Source organism: Panulirus ornatus, chromosome 4, assembly GCF_036320965.1.
Source record: "Panulirus ornatus isolate Po-2019 chromosome 4, ASM3632096v1, whole genome shotgun sequence".
Lineage (NCBI taxonomy): Eukaryota > Metazoa > Arthropoda > Malacostraca > Decapoda > Palinuridae > Panulirus > Panulirus ornatus.
Genome location: NC_092227.1, coordinates 70149523 through 70177139, shown reverse-complemented (window position 1 = coordinate 70177139; position 27617 = coordinate 70149523). Strand labels below are relative to the sequence as shown.

Below are 27617 nucleotides of genomic sequence, written 5' to 3'. Positions count from 1 at the left end.
TTAGCAGCAAGATTAACAATACACTTGCTGTGCTTTCATTCCAAGATACAGGATGAAGGATTTTGATATATTCTAATCTGTGTCATCATTTATTGGTATTCTTGCACTCCTTTTTGGCAGTGACATTACAAGACAGGAAACTGTTGAGAACCATTAGAAGGGTGAGGGAACTTCCCAGACTGGAATTGCCAGATACTTCTGTATTCCCATCATTTGCCATCTGTTGTATTGCAAGCTTTCCTATGTTAGAGAAAAATACCTGAATGGTTAATATTTGTGTTAGAAAAAGGAATATGTGATGAAAGTGAAACTGAATAAACTAAACAACACTGAAAGAACATTCAGAAAACCTGGTGGAGTTCTAACACATTTCAAAACAAAAAAAGAAGTCATACTTGCAGCTAAATTATTTTATATCGTCTGCATTTCAAATAGTTGTATTATTTCTGCATTTCTTTCTTCACAAGGATGCTACAGCCAAATACAAGTCTGGTTCTGATTCTGGTATACTTTTTTAAATCAAGATTTGTATCTTTCAAACATTTATATTAAAGCTTCAAAGTCCTGTAATCCAGGTTAGATAAATATACATTGGTTTGATAATTCCCTTACAAGCAAAATAATGATGTTCCAATAATTAGTATAGTTTTGTTTATATATTTAAATGTTTCCCACAGCAAAGCTATTAATTTTCTCTCATAACTGCAAAGTATCTGGGAACTGGTAATTCCTCCCTTTTGCTCTCTAAACTATTTCTTAAAATAATTCATCTTCAGTTTTCCTCCTGGTGTCTGACCATCATCAAACTTCCTACACACCTCTAATTTCACATCAAGAGTGATAGTTCTTGCATCCTGTACTCCACTATCTTTCCAGTTCTTTGTAAACACAATGAAATGGCTACACTTCCTTAAGAGAAGGACAAAATGTAGCAAGGTGAGGCAAAAGTAACCACTTGATGCAACATACTTTACCAAGGGATGGAAAATGAATCAAAAAGCTTGTGTGGCATCATTGTAAAAAAAGTACATGACAAGTAAAGATATATTTTAAGATATCCAGAAATATTCCAATTTTTAGAAAAAAAAAGAATATTTTATACACTGAATGACTGAATAAACAGTTTTGAGAATGTGAAAAACATGGTGGTAATGGGTGATGTGAATGCAAAAATGGGATGTGATGAAATTGGTGAGACAGATGGTAAACTGGGAGTGCCTGAAGTAAATGAAAATGGAAGATATCTTGTGGATATCTGTGCTGAGAGGGCTTTACTCCTTGCAAACATCTTTTTTCAGACCAAGATGATCCACAGGTGTACATGGATAAGAAATGGTGGAAAAGAGCAAAAGGCTTTGTTTGACTATGTGGCAGAGGATGAAAGACTGAGAAAGGTCATGCTAAATGTTCAAGTTGTGAAAGGATTCTTTGGAGATCCTGACCATTTCCCGTTTCTTCTGGGTATGAGGATCAGAAAGAAATGGAGGTATGGTGTAAGGAAGAATGAATTGGTTAAAGTGTTGAAAAGAATCAGAAAAAATGCAGGGAGTAGGAGAGGAGGGTGTCTGAAAGATTAGATGGAAGTGTAGTGAATGTAGGGATGCAGTCATATGTGAATGAGATGTTTTGAGAAATACTATTAAAGGTTGTAGAGCTAGTTGGATACAAGGTCATAAGATATAGAAATAAAAAGAGCAATGCCTGGTGGGCGGAAGAAATTATACATGCTGTGGAAGTGAATAAGTGGTAAATTGCTCAAAAGGAATGTACCACTGGAAGTTCAGCAAAGGAGGGGGAATAAGATGTGTAAGCAGAATATTTAGAAACTGACAGAGGAAAGCAAACAAAGGGTAGATGAGGATATTGGAAGAAAGTTGAGTGAAAAGTTTAGGGAAAATAAGAAATTGTAGTGGAAGGAGGTGAAAAAGAAAAGAGGTGGATGTAAGAGTGGAAATGTTAATGCGAGAAGTAAGAAAGGGGAATTGCTGAATCAAGAGGAAGAAATGAAAGGATGATGATAAGTTTTAAAAAGAACTGATGAATGAGGGAGAAGCTGAGGCAGAAGTTGTCACATGCATGGGTAAGAAGGATAAAAGGAGGATACAGGTGCAAGGGCTTATAGCAAAAATGAAAGGAAAAGGGGCAAAAATGAGGCTGCAGATGAAACATGGACATGAAATGAGTTACAGAGGTTAAGAATCCAGGCAGTAGAAATGAGCTGTTTGAGAGGAGCATGTGGAATGAAGATAGAAATGAAGGGGGGTAGGATAGATGTGGTATGGCAGGAAATGCAGAGAGAATTGATTATAGAGTGATAGAGTGGGTGAAACATGATACTTTAGATTGTTTGTGCATGTGGAAAGAATGCAAGACTGGTAGTTTACAAGGAGACTATATGATCGTACAATTAAAGGGGTTGGTGTGAGAAGGCCACCTGTTACATGCAGAAATAGAGAGGGAGAATACTGGAGGGAAAAAATAGTGGAAGAATGTGTAGAAAGTGTATGCAAGGGAGGCACTTTTGCCATGGCCATCCCCTTGTTGGGAATCCTGGAGAGAACGAGCATCAGAGACTAAGATAGAAATAAGGACTTTTTCTACACTATCACATCAACTCATTATCTGACCTAGTACCTTAATTTTCAACTGTTGTAAGAGCAAAGCATATCTGTTGCTAAGCAGGGGCTTATAGTATACAAAAGTTTAAAAAGTTATGTGATATTAGTGACAGTTCAGGATAAGGGGCACCACAACTGGATAATGCCCTCCAATTTCATGAACAAGTACACACACACACACATATAAGATTCTAAAAATGTTGGAAAAAACTGAAGGAAGCTGGATCAATGTCAGTGAAGTGAAAGAATGTATCTGTTTTTAAAAAGAGAGATGGGGAAATTAATTTGAACAATAGAAAAAATATATTTCTACAACCCCAACGCAGAACCAGTTTTGTAGCCTTGAACTAGATGCCCATTTATAGCTGGGTGAAGTGAGAGCATAAAGAGTTAGGCATGAGTAGGAATCAGTCTCAAGCATAACAGATGAACACTGAATCATCTGGCTACCACACTATAATTTTAATATCATATGTACTTAATTTCTTCTCTTACCTTTCTTTAACAGAGGCAATGAAGATGCAGAACTCTCTTGCAGCAGCAACAAGTGGAAAGGTGAAAGCAGTCCATGTAAGGGAAGGGGAAACTGTGGAAGAAGAACAGGTCTTAGTGGAGCTTGAGTGAATACTTATCTACATTACCTAACTCCACTGTTCTAAATGAAATCACCAATTAACTTAATTTTTTTTTGCTACTATGTGAAACATCTGGGGTAAACCATGAAAAGGTCTGTGAGGCCTGGATGTGGATAGGGAGCTGTTGTTTTGGTGCATTACACATCACAGCTATAGACTGAGTGTGAACAATGTGGTCTTTTTTGTCTGTTTTCCTGGTGCTACCGTGCTGAAGAGGAGGTCAGCGATGCTGTTTCCTGCGGGGCAGGTAGCAACGGAAATGGACTGAAGGCAAGCAAGTGTATATATGCATCAGTGAAGGGTGCTAATGGGGAGGTGATAACAAGCAGTGGTGATGTGAGAAGTAGATGGAGTGAGTATTTTGAAGGTTTGTTGAATGTGTTTGATGATAGAGTGGCAGATATAGGGTGTCTTGGTCGAGGTGGTGTGCAAAGTGAGAGGGTGAGGGAAAATGATTTGGTAAACAGAGAAGAGGTAGTAAAAGCTTTGCGGAAGATGAAAGCCGGCAAGGCAGCAGGTTTGGATGGTATTGCAGTGGAATTTATTAAAAAAGGGGGTGACTGTATTGTTGACTGGTTGGTAAGGTTATTTAATGTATGGATGACTCATGGTGAGGTGCCTGAGGATTGGCGGAATGCGTGCATAGTGCCATTGTACAAAGGCAAAGGGGATAAGAGTGAGTGCTCTAATTACAGAGGTATAAGTTTGTTGAGTATTCCTGGTAAATTATATGGAAGGGTATTGATTGAGAGGGTGAAGGCATGTACAGAGCATCAGATTGGGGAAGAGCAGTGTGGTTTCAGAAGTGGTAGAGGATGTGTGGATCAGGTGTTTGCTTTGAAGAATGTTTGTGAGAAATACTTAGAAAAGCAAATGGATTTGTATGTAGCATTTATGGATCTGGAGAAGGCATATGATAGAGTTGATAGAGATGCTTTGTGGAAGGTATTAAGAATATATGGTGTGGGAGGCAAGTTGTTAGAAGCAGTGAAAAGTTTTTATCGAGGATGTAAGGCATGTGTACGTGTAGGAAGAGAGGAAAGTGATTGGTTCTCAGTGAATGTAGGTTTGCGGCAGGGGTGTGTGATGTCTCCACGGTTGTTTAATTTGTTTATGGATGGGGTTGTTAGGGAGGTGAATGCAAGAGTTTTGGAAAGAGGGGCAAGTATGAAGTCTGTTGTGGATGAGAGAGCTTGGGAAGTGAGTCAGTTGTTGTTCGCTGATGATACAGCGCTGGTGGCTGATTCATGTGAGAAACTGCAGAAGCTGGTGACTGAGTTTGGTAAAGTGTGTGAAAGAAGAAAGTTAAGAGTAAATGTGAATAAGAGCAAGGTTATTAGGTACAGTAGGGTTGAGGGTCAAGTCAATTGGGAGGTAAGTTTGAATGGAGAAAAACTGGAGGAAGTAAAGCGTTTTAGATATCTGGGAGTGGATCTGGCAGCGGATGGAACCATGGAAGCGGAAGTGAATCATAGGGTGGGGGAGGGGCGAAAATCCTGGGAGCCTTGAAGAATGTGTGGAAGTCGAGAACATTATCTCGGAAAGCAAAAATGGGTATGTTTGAAGGAATAGTGGTTCCAACAATGTTGTATGGTTGTGAGGCGTGGGCTATGGATAGAGTTGTGCGCAGGAGGGTGGATGTGCTGGAAATGAGATGTTTGAGGGCAATGTGTGGTGTGAGGTGGTTTGATCGAGTAAGTAATGTAAGGGTAAGAGAGATGTGTGGAAATAAAAAGAGCGTGGTTGAGAGAGCAGAAGAGGGTGTTTTGATTGATATGGTTTGGGCACATGGAGAGAATGAGTGAGGAAAGATTGACCAAGAGGATATATGTGTCAGAGGTGGAGGGAACGAGAAGTGGGAGACCAAATTGGAGGTGGTAAGATGGAGTGAAAAAGATTTTGAGTGATCGGGGCCTGAACATGCAGGAGGGTGAAAGGCGGGCAGGGAATAGAGTGAATTGGATCGATGTGGTATACCGGGGTTGACGTGCTGTCAGTGGATTGAATCAGGGCATGGGAAGCGTCTGGGGTAAACCATGGAAAGTTGTGTGGGGCCTGGATGTGGAAAGGGAGCTGTGGTTTCGGGCATTATTGCATGACAGCTAGAGAATGAGTGTGAACGAATGGGGCCTTTGTTGTCTTTTCCTAGCGCTACCTCGCACACATGAGGGGGGAGGGGGATGGTATTCCATGTGTGGCGAAGTGGCGATGGGAATGAATAAAGGCAGACAGTGTGAATTGTGTGCATGGGTATATATGTATGTGTCTGTGTGTGTATATATATGCGTACATTGAGATGTATAGGTATGTATATTTGCGTGTGTAGATGGGTCATTCTTCCTCTGCTTCCTGGCGCTACTTCGCTGATGCAGGAAATGGTGATCAAGTATAATAAATAGATAAAAATTTGATGTGTAATAAGTGTCATTTACATTTGAACAATTGAGTACAATTTGCTTTTCTTATTGTGGTTATTATAATGAATCATAGAATGAGCAATCTCTTGCCCATTGGATTGCAAGTGTTGCCTACTGTATGATGTGGGTCTTTACTGTTCCTTCGTTTGAGAGCAAGCCAATAGTATTAAGAGCACTGTGTCAATCTGTATGGCTTTCTCACACTGTAGATTGACAAAAAGAACAAAAAAAGGTGTATGGAAGGAAGATCAGAATCTAAAGTCAGTGGAGTTGTACAAGAGTATAAGAAAAGCAGATCTGAAACACCACAGCCAGAATGAAAAATTCTTGTGTATGGTGATAAATGAAACAAATTAAAAAAATGGATGTAAGTTTTGTTTCAAAAAGAGAATAAGAAACAACATACTAAGAATTACAAACTATACATGAGCTATAAGCTTAATTGTATTATGATTAAACTCAACATTTGCAGGAGGTAAAAAACATTTTGTTGGTGTAGGTAGCCTTAACCCCATAACTCTTCCATCCTGTGAATTTCACATCATTCAGGTTTTATAGAAAATCTAATTAGCCCTAGAATTTTAAAGATATTCTTATAGCACTAAAAAAATTGCTTCAGTATTATTTGGTTCACTACTGTTACTTTGATAAAATTTATTACTCGTTATTTTCATTATTATTTATTTATTTATTTTGCTTTGTCGCTGTCTCCTGCGTTAGCGAGGTAGCACAAGGAAACAGACGAAAGAATGGCCCAACCCACCCACATACACATGTATATACATACACGTCCACACATGCAAATATACATACCTATACATCCCAACGTATACATATATATATACACACACACACAGACATATACATATATACACATGTACATAGTTCATACTGTCTGCCTAAATTTATTCATTCCCATCGCCACCCCGCCACACATGAAATAACAACCCCCTTCCCCCTCATGTATGTGAGGTAGTGCTAGGAAAAGACAACAAAGGCCCCATTCGTTCACACTCAGTCTCTAGCTGTTATGTAATAACACACCGAAACCACAGCTCCCTTTCCACATCCAGGCCCCACAGAACTTTCCATGGTTTACCCCAGACGCTTCACATGCCCTGGTTCAATCTATTGACAGCATGTCGACCCCGGTATACCACATCGTTCCAATTCACTCTATCCCTTGCACGCCTTTCACCCTCCTGCATATTCAGGCCCCGATCACTCAAAATCTTTTTCACTCCATCGTTCCACCTCCAATTTTATCTAATATAATGAATCTTTTCTTGTAATTGGTGTAATCCACTGATGGTTTTCCACAAAAAACATAAAACTTTGTAGAATTACCAGCTTTACCAAATGGATGCAGTGTTATCAAGATCAGGCTATTTCTTCTTTGGATACTCTCTTAAGTGTTTAACATTTCTATCCTTCAGCTTGGCTTAGTTTAGCTTACCTTACCCCTGAAGAAGTCTTGAAATATAGACAAGATCTTTGGGTGTTTTTTGTTGTTTTTCCTGTTTTGAAGATTCCTAAAGTAAGAGTTTTCTCTGAAACAGGGACCACAATCATAACATTAAGCCTTCAGAATAAACCTACCAAAGACCCATCAGCAAAAATCTAGGTATGAGCTACACTGTTAGAATGAAATTTCCCCAGTAAGCGCTTAAAAAGCTCCAGGTAATACAAAATCTTTTATATTGTCACAAATATAATGTATTAAGATTTTAAGGATGATTACAAACTATTCATTACTAAAGCAACCACCTCCATAGCAATTGCCAGACTCTGTCAATCTCACCACAAGATAAACAAAAAACTAGGCAAGAACAACCAAGTTAGAATGATAACATTCTTCTTGAAAGATACTAAAAGAGCTAAGAAATACAAAGAATTAATGTATGACAAAATATATATGGATTCGAAAAGTGGTGACCATCATGGTGTTGCTGTGGTCCTTACACTAACCATAGTGCTGCACTCTTAACACATCATTTCATCCTCATTATGAGAACTACACCCTGTACTAATGAGTATTATTCATACGCTTTTTGAATACTTTGTGTAGATATATACAATGGCAATATTTTACTGGTTTGAAATCGTACAGAATTTTGTAGAGTGGGTCTGAGGGAGGGAATGAAAAATATAAACCCTGTTTAATACAGGATGGCAACCCTAAATCTGGCATGCTAGTGACCTGAGCCATGTTGGATTTCAAAATTTTCTGGTGTTTGGGTCTTTCTCTCTGGTATGTACAAAAATTCTGAATATAATATTAAATATGTACATGAAGATTATTATTTACTCATCAAACTGTTACTGTCATTTCTGCTTATATTGCAGGGCTGTAGTCAGTTGAATCTTTTTCACTAGCTGTTGCATGAAATGTATATTGAATTTGCAAACAGACAGTGTTGCATGAAATGTATATTGAATTTGCAAACAGACTCAGTGAATTGATATATGACTTTCATGCACCTCTGATACTATCTGCTGAACAACATTGATACAACATTATATCAGTGTTGTGTACATAGTGTCATATCAACAATGTATCTAGCTATCTATCTATCTACAGTATGTCTCTGATGCCTGTTTCCTGTGGGAACTCTCATCAAGAGGTGGCCATGGCAAAAGTCTCCACTTATCCCTGTCATTACATGCCTCCCTAGCATACACCATTCCATGCATTCTCCCACTATTTTGCTTCCTCCAGTATTCTTCCACCCTATTTGCCCATGTCACAGGTGGTCTTCCACTCACATCAACCCCTTTAATTGTACTATCATACACTCTCCATGTAAACTCGTGGTCTTGCATTCTTTCCACATGCCTACACCACTTCAAAGTATTACGTTTCACCCATTCTACCACAACACAATTCATTACATATGTCTTCCCGACCATTCCACATCTCCCATGTACCCCTTCATTTCTTTCTTCATTCCATCTAGTCACACCACATGCTCTTCTCAAATAGCTATTTCCACAGCCTGGATTCTTGACCTCTGTGATTCATTCCTTGTCCATGTTCCAGCTGCACAGGTCAGGGTTGGGAGGACTATGTTGTCCCTTAATCCTCTTTTCACTTCCATACTTACATCTCTACCATTTCTATTGAGGGACCCAATGACTCTTCTACACTGTACTACTCTCTTCCTTATCTCTCCTTCCATAGGCTTAGAAAACTGCCCCGACTGACTCACATATTTTATCTCAAAGACTTCATTCAGCTTTCGGGATGCCCTCAAGTACCTCAGGTCCATCCGTACCTGTTGATTTTAGGCTCAGAAAAGTGGCTTGAGCAACTCAGGAATTTTATCCCAAAGACTTCATTTGGCTCTCGTAATGCTCATTCACCACAGGTTTTGATTTTAGGCTCAGGAAAGTGCCCCGACCGACTCAGGCATTTTATCTCAACAACTTTGATTTTCAGAATGCGCTCAAGCACCACAGGTCGGTCCATACCTGTGTCAATTTTAGGCACAGAAAACTGGCCTGAGCAACTCGGGTATTTTATCTCAAAGACTTCATTCGGCTCTTAGGATCCCCTCAATCGACACAGGTCCCTCTACCTATGTTGATATTAGGCTCAGAAAAGTACCCCGAATAACTCTGGTATTTCATCTCAAAAAGTCCATTCTGCTCTCAGAATGCAGTCAAGCACCACAGGTCCACCTGTACCTGTGTCGATTTTAGGATTCAAAAACTGCCCCAAAGGACTCGGGTATTTTATCTTAACTTCGTTCAGCTCTCAGAATGCCCTCAATCACCACAGGTCCGTCTGTGCCTGCGTTGTTTGTGTTGATTTTAGGCTCAGAAAAGTGCCCCAGCAGATTTGAGTATTTTATCAACAACTTCGTTCCACTCTTGGAACATGCTCAAGCACCACAGGTCTGTTCATACCTGTGTTGAGTTTAGGCTTAGAAAAATGCCTCGATCGACTTGGGTATATTGTATCAACGACTTCGTTCGGCTTTCAGGACTCTTTTTAGGCTCAAAAAATTGCCTAAGAAACTGGTATTTTATCTTGAAGACTTCTTTTAGCTCTCAGGATGCCCTCAAGCACCACAGGTGTTGATTTTAGGCTCAGAAAAGTGACCCAACCAACTTGGTTATCTTATCTCAATAACTCTGTTCCCCTCTTGGAAAACGCTCAAGCACCACAGGTCCGTTACCTGTGTTGATTTTAGGCTCAGAAAAGTGGCCGGAGCAACTCGGGTATTTTATCTCAAAGATTTTGTTTGGCTCTTAGGATGCCCTCAATCAACAAAGGTCTGTGTTGATTTTCGGCTCAGAAAAGTACCCTGAACGACTCGGGTATTTCATCTCAACAACTTCGTTCCACTCCCAGAATGTGCTCAAGCATCACAGGAATGTACCTGTGTTGATTTTAGGCTCAGAAAAGTGGCCCAGGTAACTCTGGTATTTTATCTCAAAGTCTTCGTTTAGCTCTTGGGATGCCCTCAAGCACCACAGGTCTGTCTGTACCTGTGTCAATTTTAGTTTTAGAAAACTGCCCTGACCAACTTGTGTATTTTATCTTAACACCTTTGTTCTGCTTTCGGGATGCCCTCAAATACCATAGGTCCGTACCTGTATCAATTTTAGGCACAAAAAAGTACCCCGAAAGACTCAGGTACTTCATATCAACAACTTCGTTCCGCTTTCAGAACGTGGTCAAGCACCACAGGTCCCTGTGCCTGTGTCGAGTTTAGGCTCAGAAAAGTGCCCCGACTGATTCAAGTATTTTATCTCAACAACTTCATTCGGTTCTCAGGATGCCCTAAAGCACCAAACGTCCATAACTGTGTCAATTTTAAGCTAAGAAAAGTGCCCTGGCTGATTTGGGTATTTTGAAAAACTTTTCTACTCATTCGCTTCCTATTTATGGGTTATCTATCGGCCAGGGGAAGCCTTAATTACAGATCATAAAGACAGCCAAACAATATTTTAGCCCCAGATACAAAATCAGCATGAACAATAATCCTTATTTGTTTTTTCGGAAAAATACCTATAATTGCAAATAATAGTTCAAGGTGTTACTTTAACCTAAAAAACTTTTTGTTTCAAAATTGAAATATAATTAAATGCTTTTATACTTGAATCAATCATGGAAAATATCTCATAATGCTTCCCCTGACTTATAGGTTATCCATAAATAGGAAGTGAATGAGTAGAAAATTTTTATTGTTATATTTCATGTTTTAAGCAAAAACCTTTTTGGTCTAAAGAACTACCCTGAACTATTTCCTCCAAATTTTAGTATTTATCTCAGGGAAATACATTTGCATTAAAACCTCACTGTAAGGAATATATTTCATGATAATCGTATATCTATGATTGACATATCATTTAATAGGATATGTCATGCTAGTGATATATCTACGATTGACATATTTAATAGGATTTTGTTCCCTAAGTCATTCAATGATAACAATTTGAAATTTTTTTTCTCATCGTTTGCTTCCTATTTATAGGTTATCTATTGGTCAGGGGAAGCATTATGTGATGTTTTCCATTATTATTTCAAGCATAAAAATGTTTACTTACGTTACATTTCAAATTCAGAACAAAAAGTTTTTTTGGGTTAAAAACCACCCTTAACTAGCCTGCGTTTTTTGGCATTTCTCCAAAAGAAAATAAAATGAATTTCCGTCATAACCTCAGTATAACGAGTATTTTTCATGTTGATTACGTATCTGGGGCCAGAGTATTGTTTGGCTGTCTGAATGACCTGTGATTAGGAGCAAAATAAGGCTATAGCCTTGGATTTTTTTTTGATTTTTTCAAAAAATGGATTTTCTTGAAAATTTCAGGATAGATGCTTTTAGGTATGCTGAATACGAATCAGTGGTCAAAGCCTAAAAAATTCATGTATTTAGTTGAGTAATTAGCATATTAATATAATTAATCTAAGGGATAATTAAAGGCATCAATAATGCGAAATGCAGTCATTTGACTCGAAATACTTAATCAGCATGTAAAATAACATCTATAACCCGATTTTCATCATAATCAGAAGTTGAAAATCTGAGGAAAATCGCAAGGCCTTGGATTTTTCTTGATTTTTTTTTAAAAAAATGGATTTTCTTAATTTCAGATTAGATGCTTTTTCGTATGCTGAATACGAATCTGTGGCCAAAACCCAAAAATTCGTGTAATTAGTAGAGTAATTAGCATATTAAATTTATAAATTTACGGGGTAATTAAAGGCATTAATAATGCGAAATGCAGTCATTTTACTCGAAATACTTATTCAGCGTGTAAAATAACATCTATACCCAAATTATCGTGAAAACATGTATGAGGAAAATTTTAGGAAAATCTATTTTTTCAAAAAAATCAAGAAAAATCTAAGGCTATAACCTTGGATAATATTTTGCTCAGATTTTCAACTTCAGATTTTAATGAAAATATGGGAATATGTCGTATTCTATATGGTGATTAAGTATATAGAGTCAAAATACTGCATTTCGTAAAATTAAGCGCATAATTACATACTTAACATTAATCACGATTATATTAACATGCAAATTACTGGACTAATTACACGAATTTTAAGGTTTTGACCACAGATTCTTATTCAGCACACGTAAAAACATCTATGGTGAAAATTTTAGGAAAATCTATTTTTTCAAAGAAAAAAAAAAAAATCAAGAAAAATGGATAATATTTTGCTCAGATTTTCAACTTCTTCGGATTTTAATAAAAATCTGGGAATATATCGTATTATATATGGTGATTAAGGATATCGAGTCAAAATACTGCATTTTGTAAAATTAAGCGCTCAACTACATAATATTAATTATAATTATATTAATACGCTAATTACTCGACTAATTACACGAAATTTAAGGTTTTGACCACAGATTTTTATACAGCACACGTAAAAACATCAATGCTGAAAATTTTAGGAAAATCTATTTTTTCAATAAAATCAAGAAAAATCAAATAATAATATTTTGCTCAGATTTTCACCTTCTTCACATTTAAATGAAATTGTGGGAATATGTCGTATTCTATATGGTGATTAAGGATATCGAGTCAAAATACTGCATTTCATAAAATTAAGCGCTTAATTACATAATTATAATTATATTAATGTGCTAATTACTCAGCTAATTACACGAATTTTAAGGTTTTGATAACAGATTCTTATTCAGCACACGTAAAAACATCCATGCTGAAAATTTTAGGAAAATATTTTTTTAAAGAAATCAAGAAAAATCCAAGGCTAAATTTAATATTTTCAACTTCAGATTTTAATGAAAATCTGGGAATATGTGGAATTCTTTATGGCGATTAAAGATATCGTGTCAAAAGACTGCATTTCGTAAAATTAAACGCTTAATTACATACTTAATATTAATTATGATTATATCTATGCTAATTACTCGACTAATTACATGAATTTTAAGGTTTTGACCACAGCTTCTTATTCAGCACACGTAAAAACATCAATAATAACATTTTTAGGAAAATCTATTTTAAAAAAAAAATAAAAAAAATCCAAGGCTATACCCAGAATATTTTGCTCAGATTTTCAACTTCTTCAGAATTTAATGAAAATTTGGGAATATGTCGTTTTCTATATGGTGATTAAGGATATCGAGTCAAAAGACTGCATTTCGTAAAATTAAGCGCTAAATTACACTTAAAATTTATTATAATTATATTAATATGCTAATTACTCGACTAATTACACGAATTTTAAGGTTTTGACCACAGATTCTTATTCAGCACACGTAAAAACATCTATGCTGAAAATTTTAGGAAAATCTATTTTTTTCAAAAAAATCAAGAAAAATCCAAGTTACTAAAGCCTTGGACAATATTTTGCTCAGATTTTTAACTTCTTCAGATTTTAAGGAAAATCTAGGAATATGTGGAATTCTTTATGGTGATTAAGGATATCGTGTCAAAAGACTGCATTTCGTAAAATTAAACGCTTAATTACATACATATTAATTATGATTATATCAATATGCTAATTACTCGACTAATTACACGAGTTTTAAGGTTTTGACCACAGATTCTTATTCAGCACACGTAAAAACATCAATAATGAAATTTTTAGGAAAATCTATTTTTCAAAAAAAAAAAAAAAATCCAAGGCTATATTATATAGCCTAGAATATTTTGCTCAGATTTTCAACTTCTTCAGAATTTAATGAAAATCTGGTAATATGTGGAATTCTTTATGGTGATTAAGGATATCGTGTCAAAAGACTGCTTTTGGTAAAATTAAACGCTTAATTACATACTTAATATTAATTATGATTATATCAATATGCTAATTACTTGACTAATTACACGAATTTTAAGGTTTTGACCAGAGATTTTAATTCAGCAAACGTAAAAACATCAATGCTGAAAATTTTACGAAAATCTATTTTTTCAAAAAGATCAAGAAAAATCCAAGGCCTTGGATAATATTTTCCTCAGATATTCACTTCTTCATATTTTAATGAAAATCTGGGAATGTGTATTATTCTATATGGTGATTAAGGATATAGAGTCAAAATACTGCATTTCGTAAAATTCAACGCTTAATTACATACTTAATACTAATTTTGATTATATTAATAAATACTCGACTAATTACACGAGTTTTAAGGTCTTGACCACAGGTTCTTATTCAGCACACGTAAAAAATCTATGCTGAAAATTTTAGGAAAATCTATTTTTTCAAAAAAATCAAGAAAAATCCAAGGCTAAACTTTAGCCTTACATAATATTTTGCTCAGATTTTCACTTCTTCAGATTTTAATGAAAATCTGAGAATATATTGTATTCTATATGGTGGTTAAGGATATCATGTTGAAATACTGCATTTCGTAAAATTAAGCGCTTGATTATATACTTAACATTAATTATAATTATATCAATATGCTAATTACTCGAGTAATTACACGAATTTTAAGGTTTTGACCACAGATTCTAATTCAGCACACGTAAAAACATCAATGCTGAAAATTTTAGGAAAATCTACTTGTTCAAAAAATCAAGAAAGAGCCAAGGATAATATTTTGCTCAGATTTTCTTGTTCAGATTTGAATGAAAATCTGGTAATATGTGGAAATCTTTATGGTGACTAAGGATATCATGTCAAAATACTGCATTTCGTAAAATTAATAGCTTAATTATATACTCATTAATTATAATTATATTAATATGCTAATTACTCGACTAATTACACGAATTTTAAGGTTTTGACAACAGATTCTTATTCAGCACACGTAAAAACATCAATATTGAAAATTTTAGGAAAATCTATTTATTCAAAGAATCAAGAAATATATTTTCCTCAGAATTTCAACTCCTTCAGATTTTAATGAAAATCTGGGAATATGTCATATTCTATATGGTGATTAAGGATATAGAGTCAAAATAATGCATTTTGTAAAATTCAGTGCTTAATTACTTAACAATCACGATTATATTAATATGCTAATTACTCGACTAATTACATAAATTTTAAGGTTTTGACCACAGATTCCTCTTCAGCACACGTAAAAAGATCTATGCTGAAAATTTTAGGAAAATCTATTTTTTCAAAAAAATCAAGAAAAATCCAAGGCTAGCCTTGGATAATATTTTGCTCAGATTTTCAACTTCTCCAGATTTTACTGAAAATCTGGTAATATGTGGAATTCTTTATGGTGATTAAGGATATCGAGTCAAAAGACGGCATTTCGTAAAATGAAACGCGTAATTACTTACCTAATATCAATTATGATTATATTAATATGCTAATTACTTGACTAATTACACGAATTTTAAGGTTTTCACCACAGATTCTAATTCAGCAAACTTAAAAACATCAATGCTGAAAATTCTACGAAAATCTATTTTTGCAACTTCTCCAGATTTTCATAAAAATCTGGTAATATGTCGTATTCTTTGTGGTGATTAAGGATATAGAGTCAAAATACTGCATTTCGTAAAATTCAACCCTTAATTACTTACTTAACATTAATCACGATTATATTAATATGCTAATTACTCGACTAATTACACGAATTTTAAGGTTTTCATCACAGATTCTTCTTCAGCACACGTAAAAAGATCTATGCTGAAAAGTTTAGGAAAATCTATTTTTTCAAAAAAATCAAGAAAAATCCAAGGCTAAAGCCTGGGATAATATTTTGCTCAGATTTTCAACTTCTCCAGATTTTACTGAAAATCTGGTAATATGTGGAATTCTTTATGGTGATTAAGGAAATCGTGTCAAAAGACTGCATTTTGTAAAATTAAACGCTTAATTACATACTTAATATTAATTATATTAATATGCTAATTACTTGACTAATTACACGAATTTTAAGGTTTTCACCACAGATTCTAATTCAGCAAACGTAAAAACATTAATGCTGAAAATTTTAGGAAAATCTATTTTTTCAAAAAAATCAAGAAAAATCCAAGGTTATAGCCTTGGATAATATTTTGCTCAGATTTTCAACTTCTCCAGATTTTAATGAAAATCTGGTAATATGTGGAATTCTTTATGGTGATTAAGGATATCGAGTCAAAAGACGGCATTTCGTAAAATGAAACGCGTAATTACTTACTTAATATCAATTATGATTATATTAATATGCTAATTACTTGACTAATTACACGAATTTTAAGGTTTTCACCACAGATTCTAATTCAGCAAACTTAAAAACATCAATGCTGAAAATTCTACGAAAATCTATTTTTCCAAAAAAATCAAGAAAAATCCAAGGCTATAGCCTTGGATAATATTTTGCTCAGATTTTCAACTTCTCCAGATTTTCATGAAAATCTGGTAATATGTCGTATTCTTTGTGGTGATTAAGGATATAGAGTCAAAATACTGCATTTCGTAAAATTCAACCCTTAATTACTTACTTAACATTAATCACGATTATATTAATATGCTAATTACTCGACTAATTACACGAATTTTAAGGTTTTCATCACAGATTCTTTTTCAGCACACGTAAAAAGATCTATGCTGAAAAGTTTAGGAAAATCTATTTTTTCAAAAAAATCAAGAAAAATCCAAGGCTAAAGCCTGGGATAATATTTTGCTCAGATTTTCAACTTCTCCAGATTTTAATGAAAATCTGGTAATATGTGGAATTCTTTATGGTGATTAAGGAAATCGTGTCAAAAGACTGCATTTTGTAAAATTAAACGCTTAATTACATACTTAATATTAATTATATTAATATGCTAATTACTTGACTAATTACACGAATTTTAAGGTTTTCACCACAGATTCTAATTCAGCAAACGTAAAAACATTAATGCTGAAAATTTTAGAAAAATCTATTTTTTCATAAAAATCAAGAAAAATCCAAGGTTATAGCCTTGGATAATATTTTGCTCAGATTTTCAACTTCTCCAGATTTTAATGAAAATCTGGTAATATGTGGAATTCTTTATGGTGATTAAGGATATCGAGTCAAAAGACGGCATTTCGTAAAATGAAACGCGTAATTACTTACTTAATATCAATTATGATTATATTAATATGCTAATTACTTGACTAATTACACGAATTTTAAGGTTTTCACCACAGATTCTAATTCAGCAAACTTAAAAACATCAATGCTGAAAATTCTACGAAAATCTATTTTTCCAAAAAAATCAAGAAAAATCCAAGGCTATAGCCTTGGATAATATTTTGCTCAGATTTTCAACTTCTCCAGATTTTCATGAAAATCTGGTAATATGTCGTATTCTTTGTGGTGATTAAGGATATAGAGTCAAAATACTGCATTTCGTAAAATTCAACCCTTAATTACTTACTTAACATTAATCACGATTATATTAATATGCTAATTACTCGACTAATTACACGAATTTTAAGGTTTTCATCACAGATTCTTCTTCAGCACACGTAAAAAGATCTATGCTGAAAAGTTTAGGAAAATCTATTTTTTCAAAAAAATCAAGAAAAATCCAAGGCTAAAGCCTGGGATAATATTTTGCTCAGATTTTCAACTTCTCCAGATTTTACTGAAAATCTGGTAATATGTGGAATTCTTTATGGTGATTAAGGAAATCGTGTCAAAAGACTGCATTTTGTAAAATTAAACGCTTAATTACATACTTAATATTAATTATATTAATATGCTAATTACTTGACTAATTACACGAATTTTAAGGTTTTCACCACAGATTCTAATTCAGCAAACTTAAAAACATCAATGCTGAAAATTCTACGAAAATCTATTTTTCCAAAAAAATATTTTGCTCAGATTTTCAACTTCTCCAGATTTTAATGAAAATCTGGTAATATGTGGAATTCTTTATGGTGATTAAGGATATCGAGTCAAAAGACGGCATTTCGTAAATGAAACGCGTAATTACTTACTTAATATCAATTATGATTATATTAATATGCTAATTACTTGACTAATTACACGAATTTTAAGGTTTTCGCCACAGATTCTAATTCAGCAAACTTAAAAACATCAATGCTGAAAATTCTACGAAAATCTATTTTTCCAAAAAAATCAAGAAAAATCCAAGGTTATAGCCTTGGATAATATTTTGCTCAGATTTTCAACTTCTCCAGATTTTACTGAAAATCTGGTAATATGTGGAATTCTTTATGGTGATTAAGGAAATCGTGTCAAAAGACTGCCTTTTGTAAAATTAAACGCTTAATTACATACTTAATATTAATTATATTAATATGCTAATTACTTGACTAATTACACGAATTTTAAGGTTTTCACCACAGATTCTAATTCAGCAAACTTAAAAACATCAATGCTGAAAATTCTACGAAAATCTATTTTTCCAAAAAAATCAAGAAAAATCCAAGGCTATAGCCTTGGATAATATTTTGCTCAGATTTTCAACTTCTCCAGATTTTAATGAAAATCTGGTAATATGTGGAATTCTTTATGGTGATTAAGGATATCGAGTCAAAAGACGGCATTTCGTAAAATGAAACGCGTAATTACTTACTTAATATCAATTATGATTATATTAATATGCTAATTACTTGACTAATTACACGAATTTTAAGGTTTTCACCACAGATTCTAATTCAGCAAACTTAAAAACATCAATGCTGAAAATTCTACGAAAATCTATTTTTCCAAAAAAATCAAGAAAAATCCAAGGTTATAGCCTTGGATAATATTTTGCTCAGATTTTCAACTTCTCCAGATTTTCATGAAAATCTGGTAATATGTCGTATTCTTTGTGGTGATTAAGGATATAGAGTCAAAATACTGCATTTCGTAAAATTCAACCCTTAATTACTTACTTAACATTAATCACGATTATATTAATATGCTAATTACTCGACTAATTACACGAATTTTAAGGTTTTCATCACAGATTCTTCTTCAGCACACGTAAAAAGATCTATGCTGAAAAGTTTAGGAAAATCTATTTTTTCAAAAAAATCAAGAAAAATCCAAGGCTAAAGCCTGGGATAATATTTTGCTCAGATTTTCAACTTCTCCAGATTTTACTGAAAATCTGGTAATATGTGGAATTCTTTATGGTGATTAAGGAAATCGTGTCAAAAGACTGCATTTTGTAAAATTAAACGCTTAATTACATACTTAATATTAATTATATTAATATGCTAATTACTTGACTAATTACACGAATTTTAAGGTTTTCACCACAGATTCTAATTCAGCAAACTTAAAAACATCAATGCTGAAAATTCTACGAAAATCTATTTTTCCAAAAAAATCAAGAAAAATCCAAGGTTATAGCCTTGGATAATATTTTGCTCAGATTTTCAACTTCTCCAGATTTTAATGAAAATCTGGTAATATGTGGAATTCTTTATGGTGATTAAGGATATCGAGTCAAAAGACGGCATTTCGTAAAATGAAACGCGTAATTACTTACTTAATATCAATTATGATTATATTAATATGCTAATTACTTGACTAATTACACGAATTTTAAGGTTTTCACCACAGATTCTAATTCAGCAAACTTAAAAACATCAATGCTGAAAATTCTACGAAAATCTATTTTTCCAAAAAAATCAAGAAAAATCCAAGGCTTATAGCCTTGGATAATATTTTGCTCAGATTTTCAACTTCTCCAGATTTTCATGAAAATCTGGTAATATGTCGTATTCTTTGTGGTGATTAAGGATATAGAGTCAAAATACTGCATTTCGTAAAATTCAACCCTTAATTACTTACTTAACATTAATCACGATTATATTAATATGCTAATTACTCGACTAATTACACGAATTTTAAGGTTTTCACCACAGATTCTAATTCAGCAAACTTAAAAACATCTATGCTGAAAAGTTCTACGAAAATCTATTTTTTCAAAAAAATCAAGAAAAATCCAAGGCTATAGCCTTGGATAATATTTTGCTCAGATTTTCAACTTCTCCAGATTTTAATGAAAATCTGGTAATATGTGGAATTCTTTATGGTGATTAAGGATATCGAGTCAAAAGACTGCATTTCGTAAAATTAAACGCGTAATTACTTACTTAATCATTATGATTATATTAATATGCTAATTACTTGACTAATTACACGAATTTTAAGGTTTTCACCACAGATTCTAATTCAGCAAACTTAAAAACATCAATGCTGAAAATTCTACGAAAATCTATTTTTCCAAAAAAATCAAGAAAAATCCAAGGTTATAGCCTTGGATAATATTTTGCTCAGATTTTCAACTTCTCCAGATTTTCATGAAAATCTGGTAATATGTCGTATTCTTTGTGGTGATTAAGGATATCGTGTCAAAAGACTGCATTTTGTAAAATTAAACGCTTAATTACATACTTAATATTAATTATATTAATATGCTAATTACTTGACTAATTACACGAATTTTAAGGTTTTCACCACAGATTCTAATTCAGCAAACGTAAAAACATTAATGCTGAAAATTTTAGGAAAATCTATTTTTTCAAAAAAATCAAGAAAAATCCAAGGTTATAGCCTTGGATAATATTTTGCTCAGATTTTCTTCTCCAGATTTAATGAATCTGGTGAAAATCTGGTAATATGTGGAATTCTTTATGGTGATTAAGGATATCGAGTCAAAAGACGGCATTTCGTAAAATGAAACGCGTAATTACTTACTTAATATCAATTATGATTATATTAATATGCTAATTACTTGACTAATTACACGAATTTTAAGGTTTTCACCACAGATTCTAATTCAGCAAACTTAAAAACATCAATGCTGAAAATTCTACGAAAATCTATTTTTCCAAAAAAATCAAGAAAAATCCAAGGCTATAGCCTTGGATAATATTTTGCTCAGATTTTCAACTTCTCCAGATTTTCATGAAAATCTGGTAATATGTCGTATTCTTTGTGGTGATTAAGGATATAGAGTCAAAATACTGCATTTCGTAAAATTCAACCCTTAATTACTTACTTAACATTAATCACGATTATATTAATATGCTAATTACTCGACTAATTACACGAATTTTAAGGTTTTCATCACAGATTCTTCTTCAGCACACGTAAAAAGATCTATGCTGAAAAGTTTAGGAAAATCTATTTTTTCAAAAAAATCAAGAAAAATCCAAGGCTAAAGCCTGGGATAATATTTTGCTCAGATTTTCAACTTCTCCAGATTTTACTGAAAATCTGGTAATATGTGGAATTCTTTATGGTGATTAAGGAAATCGTGTCAAAAGACTGCATTTTGTAAAATTAAACGCTTAATTACATACTTAATATTAATTATATTAATATGCTAATTACTTGACTAATTACACGAATTTTAAGGTTTTCACCACAGATTCTAATTCAGCAAACTTAAAAACATCAATGCTGAAAATTCTACGAAAATCTATTTTTCAAAAAAATCAAGAAAAATCCAAGGATATTTTGCTCAGATTTTCAACTTCTCCAGATTTTAATGAAAATCTGGTAATATGTGGAATTCTTTATGGTGATTAAGGATATCGAGTCAAAAGACGGCATTTCGTAAAATGAAACGCGTAATTACTTACTTAATATCAATTATGATTATATTAATATGCTAATTACTTGACTAATTACACGAATTTTAAGGTTTTCACCACAGATTCTAATTCAGCAAACTTAAAAACATCAATGCTGAAAATTCTACGAAAATCTATTTTTCCAAAAAAATCAAGAAAAATCCAAGGCTATAGCCTTGGATAATATTTTGCTCAGATTTTCAACTTCTCCAGATTTTCATGAAAATCTGGTAATATGTCGTATTCTTTGTGGTGATTAAGGATATAGAGTCAAAATACTGCATTTCGTAAAATTCAACCCTTAATTACTTACTTAACATTAATCACGATTATATTAATATGCTAATTACTCGACTAATTACACGAATTTTAAGGTTTTTAATCACAGATTCTTCTTCAGCACACGTAAAAAGATCTATGCTGAAAAGTTTAGGAAAATCTATTTTTTCAAAAAAATCAAGAAAAATATTTTGCTCAGATTTTCAACTTCTCCAGATTTTACTGAAAATCTGGTAATATGTGGAATTCTTTATGGTGATTAAGGAAATCGTGTCAAAAGACTGCATTTTCTAAAATTAAACGCTTAATTACATACTTAATATTAATTATATTAATACGCTAATTACTTGACTAATTACACGAATTTTAAGGTTTTCACCACAGATTCTAATTCAGCAAACGTAAAAACATTAATGCTGAAAATTTTAGGAAAATCTATTTTTTCAAAAAAATCAAGAAAAATCCAAGGGATAATATTTTGCTCAGATTTTCAACTTCTCCAGATTTTACTGAAAATCTGGTAATATGTGGAATTCTTTATGGTGATTAAGGAAATCGTGTCAAAAGACTGCATTTTGTAAAATTAAACGCTTAATTAAATACTTAATATTAATTATATTAATATGCTAATTACTTGACTAATTACACGAATTTTAAGGTTTTCACCACAGATTCTAATTCAGCAAACGTAAAAACATTAATGCTGAAAATTTTAGGAAAATCTATTTTTTCAAAAAAATCAAGATTTTCAACTTCTCCAGATTTTAATGAAAATCTGGTAATATGTGGAATTCTTTATGGTGATTAAGGATATCGAGTCAAAAGACGGCATTTCGTAAAATGAAACGCGTAATTACTTACTTAATATCAATTATGATTATATTAATATGCTAATTACTTGACTAATTACACGAATTTTAAGGTTTTCACCACAGATTCTAATTCAGCAAACTTAAAAACATTAATGCTGAAAATTCTACGAAAATCTATTCTTCCAAAAAACAGATTTTCAACTTCTCCAGATTTTCATGAAAATCTGGTAATATGTCGTATTCTTTGGTTGTGATTAAGGATATAGAGTCAAAATACTGCATTTCGTAAAATTCAACCCTTAATTACTTACTTAACATTAATCACGATTATATTAATATGCTAATTACTCGACTAATTACACGAACTTTAAGGTTTTGACCACAGATTCTTCTTCGGCACACGTAAAAAGATCTATGCTGAAAAGTTTAGGAAATTCTATTTTTTCAAAAAAATCTAGAAAAATCCAAGGATAATATTTTGCTCAGATTTTCAACTTCTCCAGATTTTAATGAAAATCTGGTAATATGTGGAATTCTTTATGGTGATTAAGGATATAGAGTCAAAACACTGCATTTCGTAAAATTCAACGCTTATTATACACTTAATATTAATTTTCATTACATTGATATGCTAATTACTCGACTATTTACACGGATTTTAAGGTTTTGACCACAGATTCTTCTTCATGACACGTAAAAAGATCTATGTTGAAAATTTTAGGAAAATCTATTTTTTTCAAAAAAATCAAGAAAAATCCAAGGCTAATATTTTGCTCAGATTTTCAACTTCTCCAGATTTTCATGAAAATCTGGTAATATGTGGAATTCTTTATGGTGATTAAGGATATCGTGTGAAAAGACTGTATTTCGTAAAATTAAACGATTAATTACATACATATAATTATGATTATATTAATATGCTAATTACTTGACTAATTACACGAATTTTAAGGTTTTCACCACAGATTCTAATTCAGCAAACTTAAAAACATCAATGCTGAAAATTCTACGAAAATCTATTTTTCCAAAAAAATCAAGAAAAATCCAAGGCTATAGCCTTGGATAATATTTTGCTCAGATTTTCAACTTCTCCAGATTTTAATGAAAATCTGGTAATATGTGGAATTCTTTATGGTGATTAAGGATATCGAGTCAAAAGACGGCATTTCGTAAAATGAAACGCGTAATTACTTACTTAATATCAATTATGATTATATTAATATGCTAATTACTTGACTAATTACACGAATTTTAAGGTTTTCACCACAGATTCTAATTCAGCAAACTTAAAAACATCAATGCTGAAAATTCTACGAAAATCTATTTTTCCAAAAAAATCAAGAAAAATCCAAGGCTATAGCCTTGGATAATATTTTGCTCAGATTTTCAACTTTTCCAGATTTTCATGAAAATCTGGTAATATGTGGAATTCTTTATGGTGATTAAGGATATCGTGTCAAAAGACGGCATTTCGTAAAATTAAACGCTTAATTACATAATATCAATCATGATTATATTAATATGCTAATTACTTGAGTATTTACACGAATTATAAGGTTTTCACCACAGATTCTAATTCAGCAAACGTAAAAATATCAATGTTGAAAATTTTACAAAAATCTATTTTTTCAAAAAAATCAATATTTTCCTCAGATATTCAACTTTTTCTCATTTTAATGAAAATCTGGGAATACGTCGTATTCTATATGGTGATTACTGATACAGAGTGAAAATACTGCATTTCGTAAAATCAAGCGCTCAATTACTTACTTAACATTAATCACGATTATAGTAATATGCTAATCACTTGATTAATTACACGAATTTTAAGGTTTTCACCAGAGATTCTGATTCAGCAAACGTAAAAACATCAATGCTGAAAATTTTACGAAAATCTATTTTTCCAAAAAAATCGAGAAAAATTCAAGCCTTGGATAATATTTTGCTCAGATTTTCAACTTCTCCAGATTTTTATGAAAATCTGGTAATATGTGGAATTCTTTATGGTGATTAAGGATATCGTGTCAAAAGACTGCATTTCGTAAAATTAAACGCTTAATTACATACATATTAATTATGATTATATTAATATGCTAATTACTTCACTAATTACACGAATTTTAAGGTTTTGACCAGAGATTCTAATTCAGCAAGCGTAAAAACATCAATGCTGAAAATTTTACGGTCTTTTCCTAGCGCTACCTCGCACACATGAGGGGGGAGAGGGATGGTATTCCATGTGTGGCGAGGTGGCGATGGGAATGAATAAAGACAGTGTGAATTGTGTGCATGGGTATATATGTATGTGTCTGTGTGTGTATATATATGTGTACATTGAGATGTATAGGTATGTATATTTGCGTGTGTGGACGTGTATGTATATACATGTGTATGGGGGTGGGTTGGGCCATTTCTTTCGTCTGTTTCCTTGCGCTACCTCGCAAACGCGGGAGACAGCGACAAAGCAAAATAATAATAAAATATATATATATATATATATATATATATATATATATATATATATATATATATATATATATATATTCCTATGAGTCCACGGGGAAAATGAAACACGAAAAGTTCCCAAGTGCACTTTCATGTAATAATCACATCATTAGGGGAGACACAAGAGAGAAATATAAGTCAGTTGATATACATCGAAGAGACGAAGCTAGGACGCCACTTGGTAAACATGTGATTGTCAATCACATGTTTACCAAATGACGTCCTAGCTTCGTCTCTTCGATGTATATCAACTGACTGTTATATTTCCCCCTTGTGTCTCCCCTGATGATGTGATTATTACACGAAAGTGCACTTGGGAACTTTTCGTGTTTCATTTTTCCCGTGGACTCATAGGAATATCTTGATCACGCGCAAAACTGTGATCCTTTCCAATATATGTATGTATGTATTATCCCTGGGGATAGGGGACAAAGAATTTTCCTACATGTTCCCTGCTTATCGTAGAAGGCGACTAAAAGGGATGGAAGTTAGGGATTGGATATCTTCCCCTCCTGCTTAATTTTCCAAAAACAGTAACAGAGACATGGGCCAGGTGAGGATTTTTCTCTCTCAGGCTCAGTCATCTAGTGTTGACGCTACCTCGCTAATGCTGGAAATGACGAATAAGTATGAAAAATATATATTAAAGTTGCTTTAGATACCTTGGAGAGGACATGGCGGGTAATGGTACTATGGAATCGGAAGCAAGTCATAAGGGGTGAGGGGGGGAAGGTTTTGGAAGCAGTGAAGAATGTATGGAATGTAAGGTCGTTATCTGGGGGTGTGAAAATGGTTATGTTTGAAAGTACAGTGGTCCCAGCGATGCTGAGTGAGTGCGTGGCATGGACTCTAAACCAAGATGTGCGGAGGGTGACTTTGTTAGAAATGAAATATTTGAGGTGGTTTGATCCAGCAAATAATGAGATAGCTGAAGAAAGTGTCCTGAAGTGGTTTGGACATATGGAAAGAATTAGTGAGGAAAGGTTGGCAAAAAGGATATAATTTCTTTGGCAACTTGGCTTCCAACAGCAGACACGCAACCACGTCAAAAAGTGATCTCTACGATCTCTCACTATGCCAAGTTCATGTGGTGAATATTGGGCTAAAAAATTCCATGCTTAATGCGACATTTGATAAGAAGTGACATGAACTCTGTAGAGGAAAACTCAACCAAACTGATTGCTACCAATGATCAAGAATTTTCTCTAAGTTTCTCATAAGGGTTTCCAGAGAAGTAAGAATTTGCAAAACTGGACAAAGGTTCCTAAGTCAATCACAACACAGCATAATAAATTACCATATTGTGTCAGCCATTTTCTCACCAAATCTATCCTTATTTCTCATTTTCTGAGAACTTTTTGTTACGTTTGTTTGAAAAGTGTTAAATCATTTTGATAATATCGACATTACTTACAATTACTCACTGGCAAAAGTAAGTTTACAAATTTCAAACACTGAGATAATTAACGAAGTAAGGTGAATAAAGTATTAACTTATAAATGAAATAAAGCAGGCAAAGTATATTTTCATGAGAAAATGAACCAACATAAAGTAATTTAACAGAGTATAACTTGTAAGATAATGATCCTACATAAAGAAAGTTAACAGCATAACTTGAGATAATGAACCAACTAAAGTAAGAGAGCATCACTTGTGAGATAATGAGCCTACATAAGATAAGCTAGGAAAGGTTACACGTGCGAGATTATGAGCCAATATAAAGTAAGTTAACAGAGCATAACTTGTGAGATTACGAGCCAACATAAGCTATGTTAACAGAGAATACACTTGTGAGATTATGAGCAAACATAAATCAACAGTGCATAAACTTATGAAATAATGAACCAACGTAAACCAAGTAAAACAAAGTATAAACTTGTGAAATGATGAACCAATATCTAGTAAGATAAAGTATAAACAGAAAGACAAAACACATATTGTAAGTAAACAAGACAATTAACCAACATGCAAGTTAAACAAAGTATAAACGGTGAGGTAATAAAGTAGCATATAACAAGGACGGAGGTAATGAACCAACTAAAGCATGTCAAAGTATAAGCTTGTGGGATAACAAAGGAAATAATTCATTCTCTTACGGGTGGTTGGTTAGGCTTAACGCCTGTCGACTGCTATCAAGGCCGTAAGCGTCACGTTATAACCACACATCGAAAGATCTTTAAACACCTTCGTCTGATGCACAATACATTTCTACGACCATACATCCTCTCACTATATACGTGGCTCTTACCTGTGGCAGGTGCGTTGTGTCTTGGGAGAAGGGAAATCCCCACGAAGTGCAACTGATCAGCATGCAATGCAGTTTTCACTTTACTTTGGGCACAATTGACGACCAACCGCCATTGAGATTATGATATAGCGTCACCACTTTGATT

General features: G+C 33.2%; 1 protein-coding gene and 1 long non-coding RNA gene across 2 annotated transcripts in view; one reads left to right on the top strand and one right to left on the bottom strand.

The window, feature by feature from the left end:
* The window catches only part of LOC139767166 (propionyl-CoA carboxylase alpha chain, mitochondrial-like), a 140371-nt gene extending 135802 nt beyond the window's left edge, over positions 1–4569 (top strand). The window contains exon 16 of the mRNA XM_071696198.1: positions 3127–4569. Within this exon, the coding sequence (XP_071552299.1) occupies positions 3127–3242 (116 nt within the window). The 3' untranslated portion in view covers positions 3243–4569. The remainder of the gene's footprint in view (positions 1–3126) is intronic.
* Positions 101–27617, bottom strand: LOC139767172 (uncharacterized). Its single transcript, XR_011717009.1, has 3 exons — positions 27473–27617; positions 3114–3204; positions 101–240 (listed from the first exon to the last, which is right to left on the bottom strand). It is a non-coding gene; the product is annotated as an uncharacterized lncRNA (long non-coding RNA).